Source organism: Vicugna pacos, chromosome 11 (genome assembly GCF_048564905.1).
Source record: "Vicugna pacos chromosome 11, VicPac4, whole genome shotgun sequence".
In the NCBI taxonomy this organism is placed as follows: Eukaryota; Metazoa; Chordata; class Mammalia; order Artiodactyla; family Camelidae; genus Vicugna; species Vicugna pacos.
The window spans coordinates 38,012,597-38,030,324 of NC_132997.1; the positions used below are offsets into that span (position 1 = coordinate 38,012,597).

General features: G+C 53.6%; 1 protein-coding gene across 1 annotated transcript in view; it reads right to left on the reverse strand.

The window, feature by feature from the left end:
• Nucleotides 1-14,753: 14,753 nt before the first annotated feature.
• The window catches only part of WDFY4 (WDFY family member 4), a 269,557-nt gene continuing 266,582 nt past the window's right edge, over nt 14,754-17,728 (reverse strand). Inside the window, exons 61-62 of the mRNA XM_072971154.1 lie at nt 16,606-16,717; nt 14,754-15,250 (exon numbers count right to left, since the gene is read on the reverse strand). Coding sequence (XP_072827255.1) covers nt 15,184-15,250; nt 16,606-16,717 — 179 coding nt within the window. The 3' untranslated portion in view covers nt 14,754-15,183. The remainder of the gene's footprint in view (nt 15,251-16,605; nt 16,718-17,728) is intronic.

A 17,728-nucleotide genomic window follows, 5' to 3' on the forward strand; every position in this document is an offset into this window, starting at 1 on the left:
CACCACACCTTTTGACACAGGCGTCCTTTCCCTTTTTCCAACCTGATCCCCCGACTCACCCAGTTGCTCTCCCTAGGCTGCCCTCTAATCACCTTTCCCCCCACTCGGCTCTTCCGTGATGGCTTTCTCTAAGTGCCACCCTCTCTCCCTCTTTGCATGCCCACCAGCCATCCCCCGCACCAAGCATCCCTCACGCCCCTCCGAGGCCAACGCCCCATCCTGACCACAGCCACGAACACCACACCCTGCCATGCTTTCCCTCACAGCCAGCGCTTGAGATCACACTATTTTATCATGAGGAACTCAAGCCACTGCCATGTTAGGAGAAGACTACAGTAAAAAAGTTCACTTGAGATGCCAGAGAGAGCAGGGAGACACTGCAGAGAGAAGTTCTCCACTTCAAGTCCCTAATCCTGAAATTCTTCCCAGTCTCATCCCCAGTGAGAAGGGGGCTCGGCAGTCTGGTTACTTCTGTCTCTGATTTGTTCCCTTGATTTGGACAGATTGGGATATTTTGTGAATAACTATCCACATGGTTTATGGATATGTGAATAAAGAAGAGAACTTGGCTAATTTTACAAACCCCTTCTGTTTACGGCTGGCTCAATCATTGACAGCACATGACTGGCAGGAAGGAACGTCATCCAGGGCTCGGGACTTCCTGAGTTAACAGATGTGGGCATGGTGGTGACACGGTGTCCTTGCCCCTTCCCTGGCCGCTCCCTCAGAGGCCGCTTCTCCCACCTCTGTCTCTGGGCGGGACTCTGGACAGCAGCCCCGCTCTTCGGGATTGACAGCGCCATCTGGTGGCCACACTGCGAACATGCGGACCTCCTTGCCTCCACGGGTCCCTGCATCACAGGGACCTCTGCTCCCTGCTCCTTCACAGCCAGTTCCTCTGCCTCCCTGAAACCCACACAGGCCCTTCCTCACCCAACCTTAGCCCAAATCTCTCCATTTCTCTTCTTATCATCTTCTCTCCCTCTCTCCCCGCCTCTTCATTCCATTGGCCAGTAAAGTGTCATGGGCCATAAGCAGCCTGTGAAACAAGCAATCCCATCCAAGCCATCTCTCCAGCCCAGGCTCTAGCTTTTCTCACCTGATAGCATGAGTATAGGATTTAGAGTCAGAAGATCCGGTCCAGATCCTGGACTGGCCTTTTCCTTGCTGTGTGTCTGTGAGAAACCACTTGCGCTCTCTGACCTGCAGTGTCCTCACGTGGAAAAGGGCCAGGACCAACAGGATTTAAGGAGCCACCTTCCTGTGCAGAACAAATCCACCCCTGGGAGAGACGGCAGGGCTGGGGTCACAATCACCAGCCCTCAGTGTGGGCCTGGGATGCCAGCAGGGCAGGGACAGGCAGGTGGAGGGTTCTGAGAGGGGCTTGCCCCCCACAGGCCCAGGACTGGGAGCGCTCATGCTGGGACGTCTCGCTCCCCAGGGCTGCCTCTCCCATCAGCTTGTGCTCAGCTTAGCTGGGGATAAAAACATCTGCTCATGTTTATCTGACAAGTGAACACATGGAGCAGCAGGCCCGGAGCAGAGAGAGCGCTCCAGGACCTTCCCCGAGCCCTGTGATCCGTCTCCAGCTCCCAGTTACACTCCTCAGACTGCTGTCCCTTGGTGAGCAGGACAATTAAATAATGCCACCAAGGGCAGACCCTTGTCTGCTTTGTCACCGGGCTGTCCCTGCAGCTTGTCCCAGAGCCTACTTCTCAATACTTAGGAAAAGAGCAAACAGTGAAAGACGGGGATAGTGCTCTGAAAACAAAACAAAACAAAACAAAACAAAACACACAACCCACACGGAAGAGAATTATTTTTTCCTTTAGATTTTGTTCCTCTTTAAAGGCATCCAAATCCTGGGCCTCAAACCACATCATCCAGAGCTTCCACGACTCAGCAGAAAGGCACTGCTATATTTATCCAGTTGGCAGCCCCCTCTGCCAGTTTCCATCAAACAACCGCCTGAAATAACACCCTCGTCTGGGGGGTGACGAGGCCGCAATGGCTGGCAGCACCCTCCGGCTGTGGTCAGGCCCAGTGGTGGTGGGGGGGAGGTGCTCAATGGGAATCCTGGGGTGGGGGGTCGGTCCACCACCTCGGGGACCTGCAGAGGCACCTCTTCTGTGGGGCAAGACCAGGCCGGCTCAGGGCTGGCCCCACAGTCTCCGAGCCCCCGGCAACAGCTGGGACCATGGCCATCGGAAGACCGCAGCCGAGGTCTTGGGCCTGGGGCAGAGTCCCTGGCTTCCTCGGGAGATGCCTGGCCTGTGCATCTGGACAGTTTCAGGCTCACGTATAGAGGCTTTCACACTATGGGACCTCCCCAGATGAAATCTCAACTCTGGAGCAAGGTAGTGAGAGCAGTTCCTGTCTGTAAGTTACTTACGCTTTACATAGGGTGTTCCTGGTGGACTGTGTCTCCCCCAAATTCAACACGATTATTTTCCAATACTCTCTCTGAGAAAGAGCCAGCGGTTGGTCTAATTTCCAACCCCTCTAGCCCTCCCAAGTCACTTAACAGAAGGCGCTGCCTCCCTGTGCCCCCTGCCCGTTCACCCCTCTCTGGTTCCTCGTCCCTGTTCAGTGGCCTTTCATACCCAGTGATGCCACGTCACCACCTGCCCTGCCACGTGTAAAGTTCAGCCAGGCTCAGTTCTCCTCTGAGCGATTCAGTGGGACTCTGCGGCTGGCAACAATCTTGTAACAGAGAGAAATAGAACTTGGAAGCACAGATGAGCCCAAGTGAGACAAACGTGAAGTGGATTACAGTTCCCCCCCGTCCTTTAGCCATACTTTCACTCTCTGTATTTTCAGTTACCCATGGGCAACAGCCTTCTGAAAATATTCAATGGAAATATCCCAGAAATAAACAATCCGTATGTTTTAAATCGCACACTGTTCTGAATCGTGTGATGCAATCTTACGCCATCCTGCTCTGATCCAGCTGGGATGTGAATCACCCCCTGGTCCGGAGTATCCTGCCTGGAGGTCAGTTAATTGGCATCTCGGTTATCAGATCAACTGTTCTAGGAACTCTTATTTTACTTAATGACGGTCCCAAAGCGCACGAAGAATGAGGCTGGCGATTCGGAGTCAGGATATTGTGACTGGCTTACTTCACGCATCATTATGACTTGAAGTTTCATCTGTGTCACGGCACATGTCAGAATTTCCTTCCTTTTTTAAAGCTCAGTAATATTCCACTGTACGTATTGACTACAGTTTGTTTACCCAGTCATCCATCAACAGACCCTTGGGTTACCTCCACTTTTTGGCCGCTGTGAATAAAGCTGCTATGAATTTGGGTCTACAGATATCTGTCTGAGACCCTGCTTTCAAAGGATGCATTTTTTTAAAGAGGTTTTTCATCATTACCCATCACAGGGCCTCACACACCTCCATGGGTGCCCCGGAAATGCTGACTTCCTGCCATCTCTCCCCTCGCTAGAGTCGTGGGTCCCTCACTGTTGAGATGAAGATGGCTTTGCCAAGTCAAGGTTCTCTTTGAGGGACATTTAGAAATTGTGATATATTCAATCAACAATAACCAAGGATATAATTCAGTACTAAATTAGGTATCTAATTTGTAGTGAAGAACATTTTAGTTATTTCTCTTAACAGTGGTGGGGGGGAGCTAAATGTCTTGAAGGAGAGTTGGAGAGAAGCTGTAGTGTTTGTGTTTTATGGTGGAACATTCTAGTCGTCATGTTTGCAGAGCATAGTTTGACATCTGTCCCTGACTTGGATCCTCTCCAGGACACCATGTGACAGACTCAGGGGACTTGTGAAGGTCTCGGGCCTCTGGCATCTCCGCACAGGCCAGCTCCCTCGTTCAGCGGTGTCTCCATCCCAGGAACCATTCGTCTAAATCCATCTGAGTGGTCCCGCTGAGGCCATTCCTTTTCTAATCTCTGAGAGGAAACCTAAAGGCATGAGGACCAACAGGCCAGTGGGGGAGGAGGGTCAAGATGTGATAGAACGAGCCAGAACTGTCTGAACTTCAGGGGGTGGGGTGTAGAAGGGTCAGGCACTGGGAGAGATGCTTAAAATTCTTGAGAATTGAAGCCTTTTCCAGCCACTGTCTTGCTGTTTCATTTCAGAACCTTTCTAAGCCTCAGTTTTCTCATCTATGAAATGGATGTATGGTTATGAGGCTTCAAGGAGCCGGGATGGGAAAGGGCTAGCAGACTCCCAGGGCATGCTGAGTGCTCAGTGAACGAGGGTGAAGGTCGGGGGTTGCAGTGCTGGCCCCCCACCCGGCTCCTTCACTTCAGATGGCCTCAAGTCTTCCTCTGCGAAGTTCTGACACTGATGGTGTCCTCAAGGACCTTCTGCGAGGACGAGCCAGATTGCATAGAAATCACCCACGCGAGGACCGTGGAGACAGCTCTCGGGAGGCTGGCGGTGATGCTGGGTGACGGAGGCTTTCCTTTCGCGCCTTCACAGCTACCCTGGGCCTCGGGCGGGGGGCTGCGGGTGGGAGTCCCCCTGCCGGCCTCTGCTCAAGTGATGCTAATTGTGCCGGGGAGAACGGCTCAGTAGAGTGGAAAATAGTCCTCATATATCTAGCTGAAGACGATAATGACCTTTTAAATAACAGAAGCAATTTTATTTCAATACCTCAATTACTCTGAACTCTCAAATGTCAAAGTGCTCGGCACTTTCCAAAGAGCTTAATATAGACATTTATAGCACTTAGACACAGCTAGTTTCTTATCTAACCTAATTACGCGTTGTACAGGAAATGGCGAAGCTCGCCATCTCTGGTATTTTTTACGGTGATCCCCACGCATGGCCCCGGGCTCGGCCTGGCATCTGGCAGCTGGAATTTCTCCCTGGCCAGGGATGCGCTGTTCTGAGAAGAGGCAGGAGTGGGTCCCTGCTGGGGACCTGGCCTCAGCTAAATGGGGAGAGGAGGCTTGATGGGGACCTCCTGGTTGGTTAATGTGCACACAGCCCTGTGCCTGGACTCAAGGCGCAGCTCCCATGGATATGAGAGTCCAGAGCCGCTGGGACCAGATGAATGGCTGGAGCTTGGGGAGGGTGCTCTGCCCTGTAGCGCTAAGGCAGGAGGTACCTTCCAGGATGTGCGTGGTGTGAAGCCAGCATCACCTGGTCAGACCCGGCCAGACTGTTGCCATTTTTTTTAGAGGCTGCCCTCCCTTCTGCAGGTCTGCTCCCCAAAGGCCCCTGGCCACCCTGGGTGACAGACTCCCTGTGATCCTCCCTTCATTTCTACTCAGACCCTGTCCCTGACACTCTCCACCACTCTGACTCAAATCACAGTCGCCTTCTCGCTGTTTCTCGGAGCAGCAGGCTTCTGCTTCAGGGATGTGCCCTGGCTGCTGCGTGTGCTGGAATGTTCTCCCTGACACCCAGTGCTCACGCCCTCACTGCATCAGCTCGCAGATGTCACCTTCTGGGCGAGGCTATCTTGGTCACCCTGTCTCATGTTTCTCTTCCCCATGCTTCACGGCCCCTTCCTCACTTGTTTTTTTTTTTTTCTTTCTCCTTAGGCAGGTACCTTATTTAAGAGGTGTTTTTCTGACATATCTATTGTTTGTGTTCCAAAGTAGAATGCAATCCCCTTGCAGGCTGGGATTTTTGTAATCACTGCTCCATCTCCAGGGCCTTCGCCAGCACCAGACACACAGTAATCACCAAATGACCAGTGCTCAGTGGACGGTGAATGAGTAAGTGAATGGAAGGCTGGGGAACAGGGCAGCTTCAGGGGGGAATGTCCCTGGTGGGGACAGTGGCCCACGGCTCTAGGCTGATAGACCAGAAGGCTCTGAGGCCAGCCTGGCTTTTACCAGCAGCGCCAGGAAGCCAGTTCAGGGAATGCATGCATGCATGCATTGCACATGACATTTTTAACCCTCCGCCAGGATTGGATGTAATCATTGGCACTTTACAGATTTGGAAACTGAGGCTTAGAAAGTTGTACAGAGTTCCTGGAGTTCATGCTGGGTCTGGGCAGAGCTGGGATGTGAGCTGGTCTGTCCTACTCCAGAGCCACCTCTTGACCAGGTGGGTGTTCCTGGCTGTTGGCCCCTGCGGCCAGGCTGCCAGTCGTGGGAAGGTCCAACTGTGTTTAGTTGTGGGCCCGGCCCCATCCCAAGAGGGGACCCTGGCCAGGCAGCCAGTCTGCAGTCCTTGCTCCCCTTACATTGCCCACACTTTCTCTTTGTCTCTCTCATGCCCTTTTAGCCTCTATTTTTCCATCTCCAATCCTCACTCTTTTTCTAGGCCAGGCATCCACTGGTGCCCAGGCCGAGATGGCAGGTGGTCCTCCTGCCCAAGCTCAGCTCCCGCCCTCCCGGCCACAGTGGTGCTCAATCATTTATTATGCTCTTGGCGAGACACTGAGAAAACACGTTTGTAAACTTTCAAGGGTTCCTTTAGTTCATCATTTCTTCCTTCATCTATTCACTCATTCATCCATTCAGTTCCAGCTTTATGAAGTACCCCCATGGGACCAGCCCTCCTGGTCCTCTGGGCAGTCCAGAGATAAACAGGACGTCATTTTTGACCTTGAGGACCCCACAGATGCTTAGAGAGTTGGCTGGAAAGTGGGAAATTTCAGTCCAGAGTGTTGGGCTGAGAACGAGGCAGCATGGAGTCAGAGGGGCCAGGAAAGAGCCTAGCTGTGGGCCAGCTGGGACTCTGGGGTCTCTGCTCCCCTGCAGCAGGCCCTGGGCTTTGCACTAGCTTTCAGGGGAAGCAGTCAGGGACCCCCATCTTGGTGCGGAGACCATCGAGGGGGAGGCAGACGGCAAATAGAAAAGTGCCTCCCAGGCAGCCTGTGTGAGGGCAGCGGGAGCACGGGTGAGAGACAGCTACAATTCATCCTGGAAAAAGGACAGGGGAGAGACAGGGCCGGCCACATCCTAGAGCCAAGAAGGGAGGCTGGGGGAGACCTGGCAGGGCTCAGGGTTGCTGGAGGTTCCCCGACAAAGCTCTCCTATAGGTCTTGGTTATAATGCAGCGTCTGGGGAGGAGACAGACCCAGCCCCATGCAGGCAGCTTCAGCTGGGACAGGATGCTCAGCCATAACAGAGATGTGAGATCACATGTGACGACAGGACCTGGGTTTTTACCCTTCAGATCCCAGGTCCCTGAAGGACATCTCCCACCCCTCTGCCCCCCCGAGTCCCCTGACATCCCATCTCAGGAGACACAGTGCCCTCATGGCACTCTTCACCAGCTGTGATCATCTCATTTTTCTCCATGTTGGCCTCCGTGAGTGGACTGTAAAGTCCACGTGAGGTGGGAAGCCCCATGAAAAATATAAGCAGGAACCCCAGGCAGGGCCACTACTCTCCTGCCAGCACCATCCGGTTTCCTGGCCCGGCGGCATTATCTCGCTGTTTGCCTCTGAAATGGCTTACTTCTAGGAAAATGGAACTTACCCCTAAGATTCTATTGGTTCCCTGAGCTAACTCCTGATTGGTCCATTTGTAGCACCTCATTTGCATGGAGCTCACTCCTGGTTGGTCCATTTCTACAAAGCTCTTTCATAATTAGTCAACTTTGTTACACCTTATTTACATGTGATGTTGCAAAGTGTAGACTGGCAGCCTATAAAAGCCTATGTAAACCTACAGACAGGGTGCAGAGCTTGGAGTGTTAACTCCTCTGGGCCTGCTGGCGTAATACACCTGAGTTCTCCAACCCTTTGAGTGCTGCTTGGTCTCTTGCCCGGATCCAGGTTGCTGTCACAACTGAACTGTAACACACTTTGCTGACCTTATCCATCTTGTTAGCCATCACATTCTGGTACCAAGAAGATCAAGTCCTTGATAAATGACTATGAATAAATATGGGCTGAATTGGAGAGTGGCTGGCTGAGCCAAGAAGGAGATGTGAATTATCACATAGTAATGGTAATGATTATATTCCTGACAACATCTCATGCTCCAAGTGTGAGATTTCTCACCTTACACATAGGCTCTTAAATTCTTACAACCACTCTATGAGGTAGGCACTATGATTCTGTTTTATAGAAGACATCCAGAAATGAGTAGGTTAGCCAACTTGCCCAAGTTACTCAGCTCATAAGAAGTCAGGCCTTGATCCCAGGGGTCTGCATCCAGATGTGAGCCACAGCCTTATGCCTCCCCTTCTCTGGGTGCAGGGAAGGAATTCCTTTGGGGGATGGGGATGGGAACTGGTCTCTTCCACCATGTGCTAACCTGGCGTGGGCAGACTTACCCAGAACCTCCTCTGGGTCATCTCCCTGGTAAAATGCAGAGCCCGCCCCAGGGCCTTGGGTAAGGATGGTATCTCCTAAAATATGAAAAGAGGATGCCAGGAACACCAAGATGTGGTTCTAGGTGGTTTGAGAGAGTTCTAGGTGGTTCTTGGGGATGCATGGCCAAGAGGGTATTTTTCCATTTATTTGTATTTAATTAAAATACAGACTGGACATCAAACCAGTGATTTCACAGACACTAATGCTTAGATGAGGTTAAAGTTCAAAAAAGACAACTAAGCAATTGTAATCAATACATGTGATATAGAAAAATCACAAAGGGGGTACAGGAAGGAGAAAACTCAGGAAGCATTTGAATGAGGGGATAATGCCTCAGGGAAGAGGGAGAAAAGAGAGGGAAAGTTGTCATTCTCTTCCCAGGCTTTGTGTGAGAAACCACATTCCTAATAAATCATAGTAATGAGCATCTTTTGAGCCCCTCTGTGCTAGGAACCTGACACACATTATCTCATTTAATCTTCATGATGACCTGTGAGGTCAGTAATTATTACTCAGATTTTACAAAACAACCAAAAAGAAATGGCAAGTGGGCCTCTGGAGCCAGACTGCCGAGCGCAGGGGCCTCCTGTGACTCGGCTCCAAGTTAAGGAGGCTGAGCCTCGCAGTCTGGGCAGTTGCCTCCTGCAGCAGTGAGCTCCGTGTTGCAGGAGGTATGCAAGCTGGTCTCTTCTGACACAAAGATTCTGCTCCATGACCCCCTTTTTTTGATTCTTCCAGAAGCATCCGTGCCCATTCTTCCTCTGAGGTGGGGAGGGACAGCTGTTTTTGGAAACCAAAGTGTTGGAGAGTAAGCTGGGGCATCGAGGCTCTAGCACCTGGACGTAGACTGTTTAGACTTGCATTTGCCTGTGGTCCCCCTAAGGCACACAAGGCCATGTGGTACCCAGGGTGCTCTGGCCTGGAACCCTGGCTGGGTTCTGCGAGTGACCTATCACTCAACCTTAGACAAGTCACTTCCTTCTCTGGATTCCTCACCTATAAAGAGATGTGTAAAATGGCAGAGTCAAAGGGTCTGGGTGACCCCTGATGGCCACAACCTCTTAGGGGTTAAGTTTCAGGCATCTGTGTCCAGACTCAGCCCTCTCCATCCTGCCCCAGCTGGACACAGAACAGGCACTCAGTGGACACTTGGACAAAGCTAGTGAATGAATGAATGAATAAATGGACAATTGCACAGATGATAGTTAAAGGGAGCCATCTCTCCAGTGTCCACGAGAAACCATCCGTGCCTAACGCCTGGGTGCAGACGGTGGGCCTGCAATGTGCCTTGCACGGCACGGGGCGCACGGACCACTTCTGAGTCACTGCAGAGCGGTGGGTCAGTAATGATGCATTCCTGGCACACGGCGGTCAAGGGCCTCGGGTGGGATGTCTCTGTGTCAACCAGTTTGAGGGCAGAGATCTCAGCCAGGGCAACACACTGTTCCCTGAGCTTCCCAGGATTTGGGGAAAGGAGACAACCTGGAGAATCCTCCTGTTTACTAAGAAGCTATGAAGGTGCTGTGGGCAGCAGCCTGTAAGAGCACAATAGAAACAACACACACATGTGAGCATGCGCGCGCACGCACACACACACACACACCCACACACACACCTGATCTGGACGTGTGATGTGTACCCAAGAATTGGCTAAAGCAAAACTGATTTTGGCTTAGAAAAATTTGATTTGATGCTAAACAAATTTCATCAGGGTTTTCATATGAAGAGTCTGTTCCTCCCCAGACGTGCCCGGCTTGGCGGCATGCTAATGTGCTCAAATCCAGGTTCCGAGTTCTCGGCAGGCCCCAGGACTGGGCTCTCAGGGCTCGGCTCCTGGCTACCGGCTGGGCTTGGGGGAGGCCGCTGCTGTCACAATTGGTTTCCAGGGGCCTAGGCTTCTCTCCCAGGAGCCCAGGGCACAAAGGAATGAAAGCAGAGGGCTAGCGTGGGACAAGAGGCTCTATTCCTCAGGAGTGAGGGCCAGAGGGACCCAGGGGCCTTGGGAACCTGGTTCTTCCACGTGCTTCCACTGTTGAATTTCTGTCTGCTTGAGAGAAACAGTTCCCCCAACACACACTGAGTGCCTGTGGGGTGTGTCATGCCTTTGGCCAGGGCACCACCCTTTCTGGCCTCTAATGCGTCCAGGGTACAGGGCACTCTGATTTAGCAAATACAAACACAAGATGCCCAACTGGGGAATTTCAACTTCCAATAAACAACAAACGCCTTTTTAAAGTATATCCCAGGTGAGGTCAAACCAGCCCAGATGGTGAGGTGGGCATGGCCTGGGTCTTCCTGGGGCCCACAGTGGGTACAGCCACCTCCCGGAGGGTGGACTCGGGTGCGCACCCTGAGCTGGTGCTTTTGCAGACGCCCTGGGAAGCCCTGCTTTCCTGTCTGCAATTAGAGGCATGTCCCTTTCTCTGGGCCCTCTTCCCCAGCCTCTCAGAGGATGCTGAGTGTTACCAGGACGAATGGGGGCGGGGAGAGAAGCTCTCATCTGGAATGGTGAGCATTGCTGAGCCTGTCCCAGGGCGGGACCAGGGGCTGCGGCACTGCTGGTGGAGGTGGGCTCGGGGCCCTGGGTCGTCACAGCCGAGGGGTTGGGGGAAGTCATTAAGAAGTTGTCGCGAGAGGAGCTCAGCTGGCTGAGAGCTGGGCATGGCTGCTGTCTCAGGCTGAGCTGGTGAACGGGAGTGGACTACGGGGTCCCCGATCTCAGATGCCACTCACAAGCTACCTGTTTTGACACTGCAGGGTGGGCAGCAGGGGACAAACTCCTCCATCCTCATCCCGTCCTGTCACTGTCTCCTCCAGAGCATCTTCTTGTGGGGACTCACAACAGTATCACCTGGGAGAATTTTTTTCCCCAACATGCAAACTGTAGCTTCTGCTCTAGCTGGGGACCAAGAGCCTGAGAGCCGGACTTGTGTTTCAGAATTCCCGAAGCAATGCCATCCCCGCATGTGCGCCTGGGCTCCAGCTGACACACGTCTGGGCATGAGTGAGAGTGCTTCCCCCCCGGGTTTTCTCCGTGTCTTTCCCCGGCGCTGGCAGGGGGCTTCCCGGGCGTGGGCAGAATGGCTCTCTGTCCCCTGGGGCCCCAGCACAAGGCCTGGCTCAGCGAGAAAAGATAGTGGTGAGTGAATGGACAAGTGATGGGTTGAAAGATGACATCATTTCAGGACTGGTGGTCCATCGTTTTCTTCATCCCTCCAGCAGATAAACAGATGTGACCTCAGTCTCATAACCAGCCCTCGTGTAGACACCAGGGTCCAATCTTACAGATACGGAAGCCGAGGCTGAAGTTGGCGACAAGTGGGGACACTGGGAACGGGGCTCAGGCTGCCTGGTCCCTGGGCGCTGCTCTCATCCGTGACCTTCACTGCGTGTGCCTGTTCTCAGATTCTGTTCTCCGAGCACTGAGCTGTGAAGGTCCAGCTTGGCACGGCTCCTGCTTCGGGGCCCCCTTGTCCCTGATGGATTTGGGGTGCTGGCAAGCTCGCACCCACGTGGCCCTCGGCCCGGTCTGCCAGTGCTCCCGCCTCTGCCCTGGCTGCCCCTCTGGTGAGGGTGCAGGTGCCGAGCCTGCTCCCCCGCCCCACTCCCCGGGCCTCTAGCCTGGGTTTCCCTCCATCACTGACCATCGTCAGGGACCCCAGGCCTAACCAGCCGGCTGCCGAAATTCTGAGCGGGGCCCTTCTGTCACCCAGGTTGCCCAGAGCCTGTGGACCCTGGACGTGCATTGTGCCTGAGCTTTCTCCTCCCCCTTCCAGGGCCACTCTGTTCCCCCAGGAGACGCTGCTTCGGACCCCACCAGAGCCTATGGCAGGGGAGCTCTGCAGTGATGGTCAGGGCGTCCCCGCTCCCCTCTGGATCTGTGTGCAGAGCAGTTTCCTTCCTTCAGGGGACAAGGGAGCTGATCCCAGTGGAAGGCGGGCTCTCAATTTAGTGCCACTAGGAAATCACTTGAATCTTCCCTGACATAGATGCGGGAGCACCTGACAGTGAGCCTGCCTTCCCCACTCCTCCTCCGCCTCCTCCCCAGGGCTCGCTGTGTCCTCCGCCTCTCCTGCTCCACGGATGCTCCACCGCTCCCAGCTCCATGCAGGGCATCGACTACTTCATTCCAGGCTGCTGCCACCATCCCCAGCTGCATCCTGGGCCCGAGGCACGGCACCCGTCCTCCTCCTGGAGTCTCTTCCCACAGTGGAGGGGCTGCTACTGCACCTGCCATCACTCAGAGGGGTTTTTCCTCTCCCAGAACCACCGACTCTGAAATGTCTGCCACCACGGTTCAGTCACTCATCCACAGGTTAGTAGATTTAAGCAACACTTGAGGAGAACCTTCTATGAGCTGGGCACTGGGAGTCCATCTCCACCCACCTCACTCCCACTCACCCCACCCCATCACGAGCCTCCAGCCCCAGGGCAACAGCCTCCCCCGCCCCCAGCCCCAGCCCCTGCCTGGCCTTCTGTCTCTGCCTGCTTGTTCTTTCTGCCTCCAGCCTGACATGTCCTGTCTCTGCCCACACTGTCCCCTGTTCCTTTAAACCCTACTCTCCAGCTCCCAAGGCTAAGTCGGACTTGTCCTTCCAAGTCTTGCTGCAGGGCCGCCTCCTTCAGTCAGTGTCATGGGTTGAACTGTCTTCCCCCAAGACCATACACTGAAGTCTGAATCCCCAGGACCTCAGAATGTGACTGTATTTGGAGAACATCTTTAAGGAGACAATTAAGGTGAAATGAGGTCCTGTGCATGGGTCCTAATCCAGTAGGACTAATGTCCTTCTAAGAAGGGGAAATTCAGCACAAACGGGTACAAAGGAAAACCATGTGAAGACACAGGGAGAAGGGGACCATCAATACGCCAAGTAGAGTGGTCTCAGAAGGAACCAGCCCCGCGGACACGTTCATCTCAGACTGCCAGCCCCAGCCTGCGGTACTTTGCTCTGGCTGCCCTAGCGAACCACCACAGCCAGGATGTCACTCCCTAGGGCACGAGAAGTCTCTCTTTAGCCTTTCCACCTCATGTCACATTTTTCTGCACAAACATCTGAGCCCCAAGCCCCCAGCAACAAGACCCGACTCCATCCCCCCATTTTTCCTGTGATACGGGGATGCAAGAGGCAGTGCTCAGGCGATGCTGGTTGAATCAATGAGCTCAAGATGGCCTTCGGGCCAGCAGCCCTTTCAGCGCGGAGTAAACGCTGGGAATTGCGTTTGGAAACATGACGGCAGACCCTCGATATTTACGACCCTGCTTCTTGGCCTTCCTGGGGAGGGGTGCTCTCTGCTCTTCCATTTATGGTCCTCCGGTGCAGCCCCAGACGGACTAGGGGATTGCAAATGGGTTGTCTGCTAATAGCACATGCAGACAGTGCCGGAGGTGGTGTGATCCTTGGCCCTGGGGTCAGACGTGCGCCCTTCTCACCCAGGGAGGGCTGCGCGGACCTGAGATGCGCCTCCTCTTCCAGGGTGCCCTCTGCAGAGACCTCCAAGCTGACAGGTAGAGCACTATTTTCTAACCAGCCTTCACTCACTATTTTTGACATAGATATACCACCTCTTCTTCCTTCATATTTGTCTTTACCTTGACTCCCTGTGCACCCACCACTCACCAGCTGAGGCCAGATCGCCCAAGCCATTAAGACACTGAGTCCTTTTTTTTTGGCCATCCCCAGGCCTGAGCTAAACTGGCGTGGGCCAGCCACCGGGGCCTCTGCAGGGCTTGGAGACATACTGGAAGGATTGTGTTCTCTCGAAGGAAAGTTTCAGGGAAGGAGTTACAGCTAAAAAGTGTCACTCCCCCCCATATCCCTGTGCACCCACTTTGGCTGGATTTCATTGAAGATGCAGGTGAATTTCTTTTCAAGGGTCTGAAAGGCTGGGGGTGGAGAGAGACGTTAGAATGAGGGTGATGTCTTCAATGTCCAATGACTGAACCGATGTCCGGTGTCCAATGAACCAATGACTGGAGAGTGACTCAGGCACTAGAAGGTACTGGAATTCCTCTGCAGGGCCAACCACCCACCTGCCATGTTATTTTCAGATGGAGAACAAATGTCTCATGGCAGTCCAGATTTTCCCAGGATGAGCTGCAACTCCAAATCAGCACGTGGACTGGGGCTCTTTACCTTGTAAGAACGGGTCCCTGGGAAACCCCTGAGGCCGGCCGGGACCCACCGCCGCCCACTGCAGGGAGCAGAGACGGGCACAGGCACCCTAGGCGGGGTCTTCCTTCCAGCTGACTCGCCTATGCCTTCCACGTCCTGAGCCTCAGCCATGGAAGTGGGGCCTCCTGAGTGAGGACCCCTCCCCGAGAACCCCTGCATGGCGGACAAGACACGGGAGAAGCCCGATTCCACTGAGGGAGATGGAGGGGCTGAGGCACACTTCGAAGGTGGGCTGTGCTTCCCCGAGGCCTTCCTGCCTGAGTGAGGGGCTCCAAATGCCTCAGTGGGAAAGGGGGGCAATTTTCAACTCAAGAGCCCTCTTGCATTTGGAAAACAGTTGTTTTAATAAAATAAAGACAACCTAGGCCTTCCCATTAGTTTCCAGTAAGCCACTCAATGTTTTTTCAGTGCAACAAGCCCTCAGAAAGATGAGTCATGTGATTTTGTGTGCCCGTGGGCACCTGTAAGCCATGGTTTCCAGCACGCTGTTCGCAGGCCCCGGGTGCGCGCACAGATCGGTTTTGTAGAAGCGCATCCTTGTGCAGCGCCAAGGTCAAGTCCTACGGCCATAGAGGGGGCTCCAGGTGTGGGGCTCTGGTGGCCAGCCACCCCGTCCTCGGGGACCAGGAGGAAGGGAGGCCCTGGGGGTTTCCTTTCTGCCTCAGGCTCTGCTTCCCCGTCTTCCACCTGGTGCTGCTGCCCCTTGGGGCACCCAGCTGCCGTGCCAGGACCTCCATTGGCTCTCTCTTCCTACCCCTCTGCAGACCAGCAGAATATTCTCCCCTTCTCGTCGCCGACCAGGAGTTTGGTCTGGTTTCTGGGGAAGAGAAAGAAGAGACGGGAGTGTTAGACCCAGCCTGCTCGTCCCAGCCTGCACTCAGGACACGGCACCATCGGGGGCGGGGGGCTTCGGTCAGGCCCCCCAGGAGCCTGCACCTGGCCCGGGGCCTCCACCTAAGGCAGGGCAGGGGCCCTGGAGAATCTTCTGACAGGGAGACCTTTTGCATTAGGAGGGTTGTGGCCCCCAGAGCACTGAGTGGACGCTCTCGGATGCCCAGGCTCCAGGCAGCAGGGCGAGGCCCGGACTTTCTCTCCAGCATCTCCAGGTGTGTCTCTTGTCCTGTGAGAGATGCAGCCAGGCCCATGGGTGGGAGGAAGGGCCAGTTCTCCAGCACAGAATTAGGGCTCAGGGCCTTCTGTCTACCCACGTGCCACCCCTAGCCCCGAGCCACCCCACCTCAGCCTGCTGTCTAGAATGGCATGTGGTTCCACCACCAGGGACCCCAAGCGGCCCACTCCCGGGCGGGGAGGGGAGAAGAAATGCAACTCCCCGGAGGCCTGCCCCCTCCTGAGACGACACTTCCTAGCGTGGAGGGCAGGCTGGCGCTCGTGAGTCCTGCCGCTGGGCGTTTGTGAAGAATAAACAGTGTCAGCAAGTGTGGTTTCTGACCCTCGTCTATTCTGCGTGCGCTTAGAGCCCTCGAAAGGCGTTCTCTGTGATGCAGTATAACTGTCATTCCAAATACTGCACTTGGCAGAGGACTTCAGGGAAAAAGGCCTCCTTTTAGGACAAAATCACAGAACGATATACTTTTACCTTCTGGATTTCTTTATGAATTCACAGATATTCAAGAGAGCGAGACAGACATAGAAAACAAACTTATGCTTACCAGGGAGGAAAGGGGGTGAGAAGGGGTAAACTGGGAGCTTGGGATTTGCAGATACTGACTACTACATATAAAATAGATAAGCAACAAGGTCCTACTGTAGGGCACAGGGAACTATATTCAGTATCTTGTAGTGACCTATCATGAAAAAGAATATGACAAGGAATATATGTGTGTACATGTATGACTGAAACTTGATGCTGTACACCAGAAACTGACATTGCAAACTGACTATACTTCAATTAAAAAAAAAAGAAAGAAAGAAAAAATTTTAAAAAGTAAGAAAGAGCGAGCAAGAACATTAATGTGTCGAAAAACATTTCCAAGGGCCCTCCATGGCCACCCCTCCTGTACGCTGCACACGCTGGGCCTGCCTGGGTCCGGGGGTCCCTGGAGTGAGGCTGCACCTCTCAGGGCCCCGTGGCCACAACAGGAACAGCCAGGGCTTCCTGGGGAGGATACAGCGCCCTCTGCTGGAGGCCTGGAGCAGCCAGGCCACCGTTACCTGGACACGGCCAGAGCCGTCACCGCAGAGCTGGTCTTGCCGGGCTTCCCTGTCAAAGCAACGCTGACATCCAGCTCTCTGCAAAGGGCGAGGTTCTTCTCCCACCTGTGACCTGTGAGGGGCGTGCGAGGGGACAGTTAGAAAACCCCGGTGGCTTCACACACGTGCGTGTGTATGTCCATATGCACGGCTACGAACACAAACACATACATTTGTGGTCAGCAACTTGTTAAATTGAGGGGGAAAATAGATTTAATCTTGGCCTGTGCTGTTGCAAAAAAGGGCCGTCCCAATTTAATTTGCAGGCTGTGATAGTTACATGTGCTGACGTGCTGCGGTATCCATTGTGTACCAAATTGGATTTGTGTATTATTGCTTTCTAAATTGCATGCCTAGTTCAGCAAAATTGTTCATCAGTGTTTACTGGCTGTATGCTTAATAAGATGCCCCACAATACCTTGCTGCCAGGGTGTAATGCGGCCCATAATTGCCCAGTAAAAATAAATTACATAAAGCCGGCATTATCAACTTATCTAAATCCTCTCACGCCACAACCGATAATTAAATGCTGAGAAGGTTTTTCTCAAAAAACATAACTTGATGATTGTTATTCCACTCATTTTAATGACTGGATTTGGGGACAGACGGTAATTCCTTCGTGGAGGGTAAGATGGACAGACATTGGCTGGGGACATCTCTGCAAAGTCACCTGGGTGGAGTCGGGGCAGGACTGATGTGGCTGTCCCCGCTGTCCCAGGGTGGCAGACAGTTCTGTGCACCAGGAAATGCATGTGGTTTCTGGGTTTGTGCAAAAGGTCAAAAACCAAGCTTTTCCTAAGCACGTTTTATGGACCAGATTGAGCCCAAATCTGTGGCGTGATTCCTAAAATAAAGTGTACTCAACTGGGTTGGCCCCTGCTGCAAATGACAAATAAATGAATCCCAGGCAGAAGCCAGATTACATCCGCGCACAAACGCAGTATCTTCAATATCCTCAAAGAACCCCCTTCGTGCCCCTTGCGGCATCTGAGGGATGCAGCGAAATACACGCATGAGACCCGTGCAAACAGCCACGTGTCAGGCCCAGGACGGTCCCCTTCCGGCAAGACAGTGTGAAGCAGTA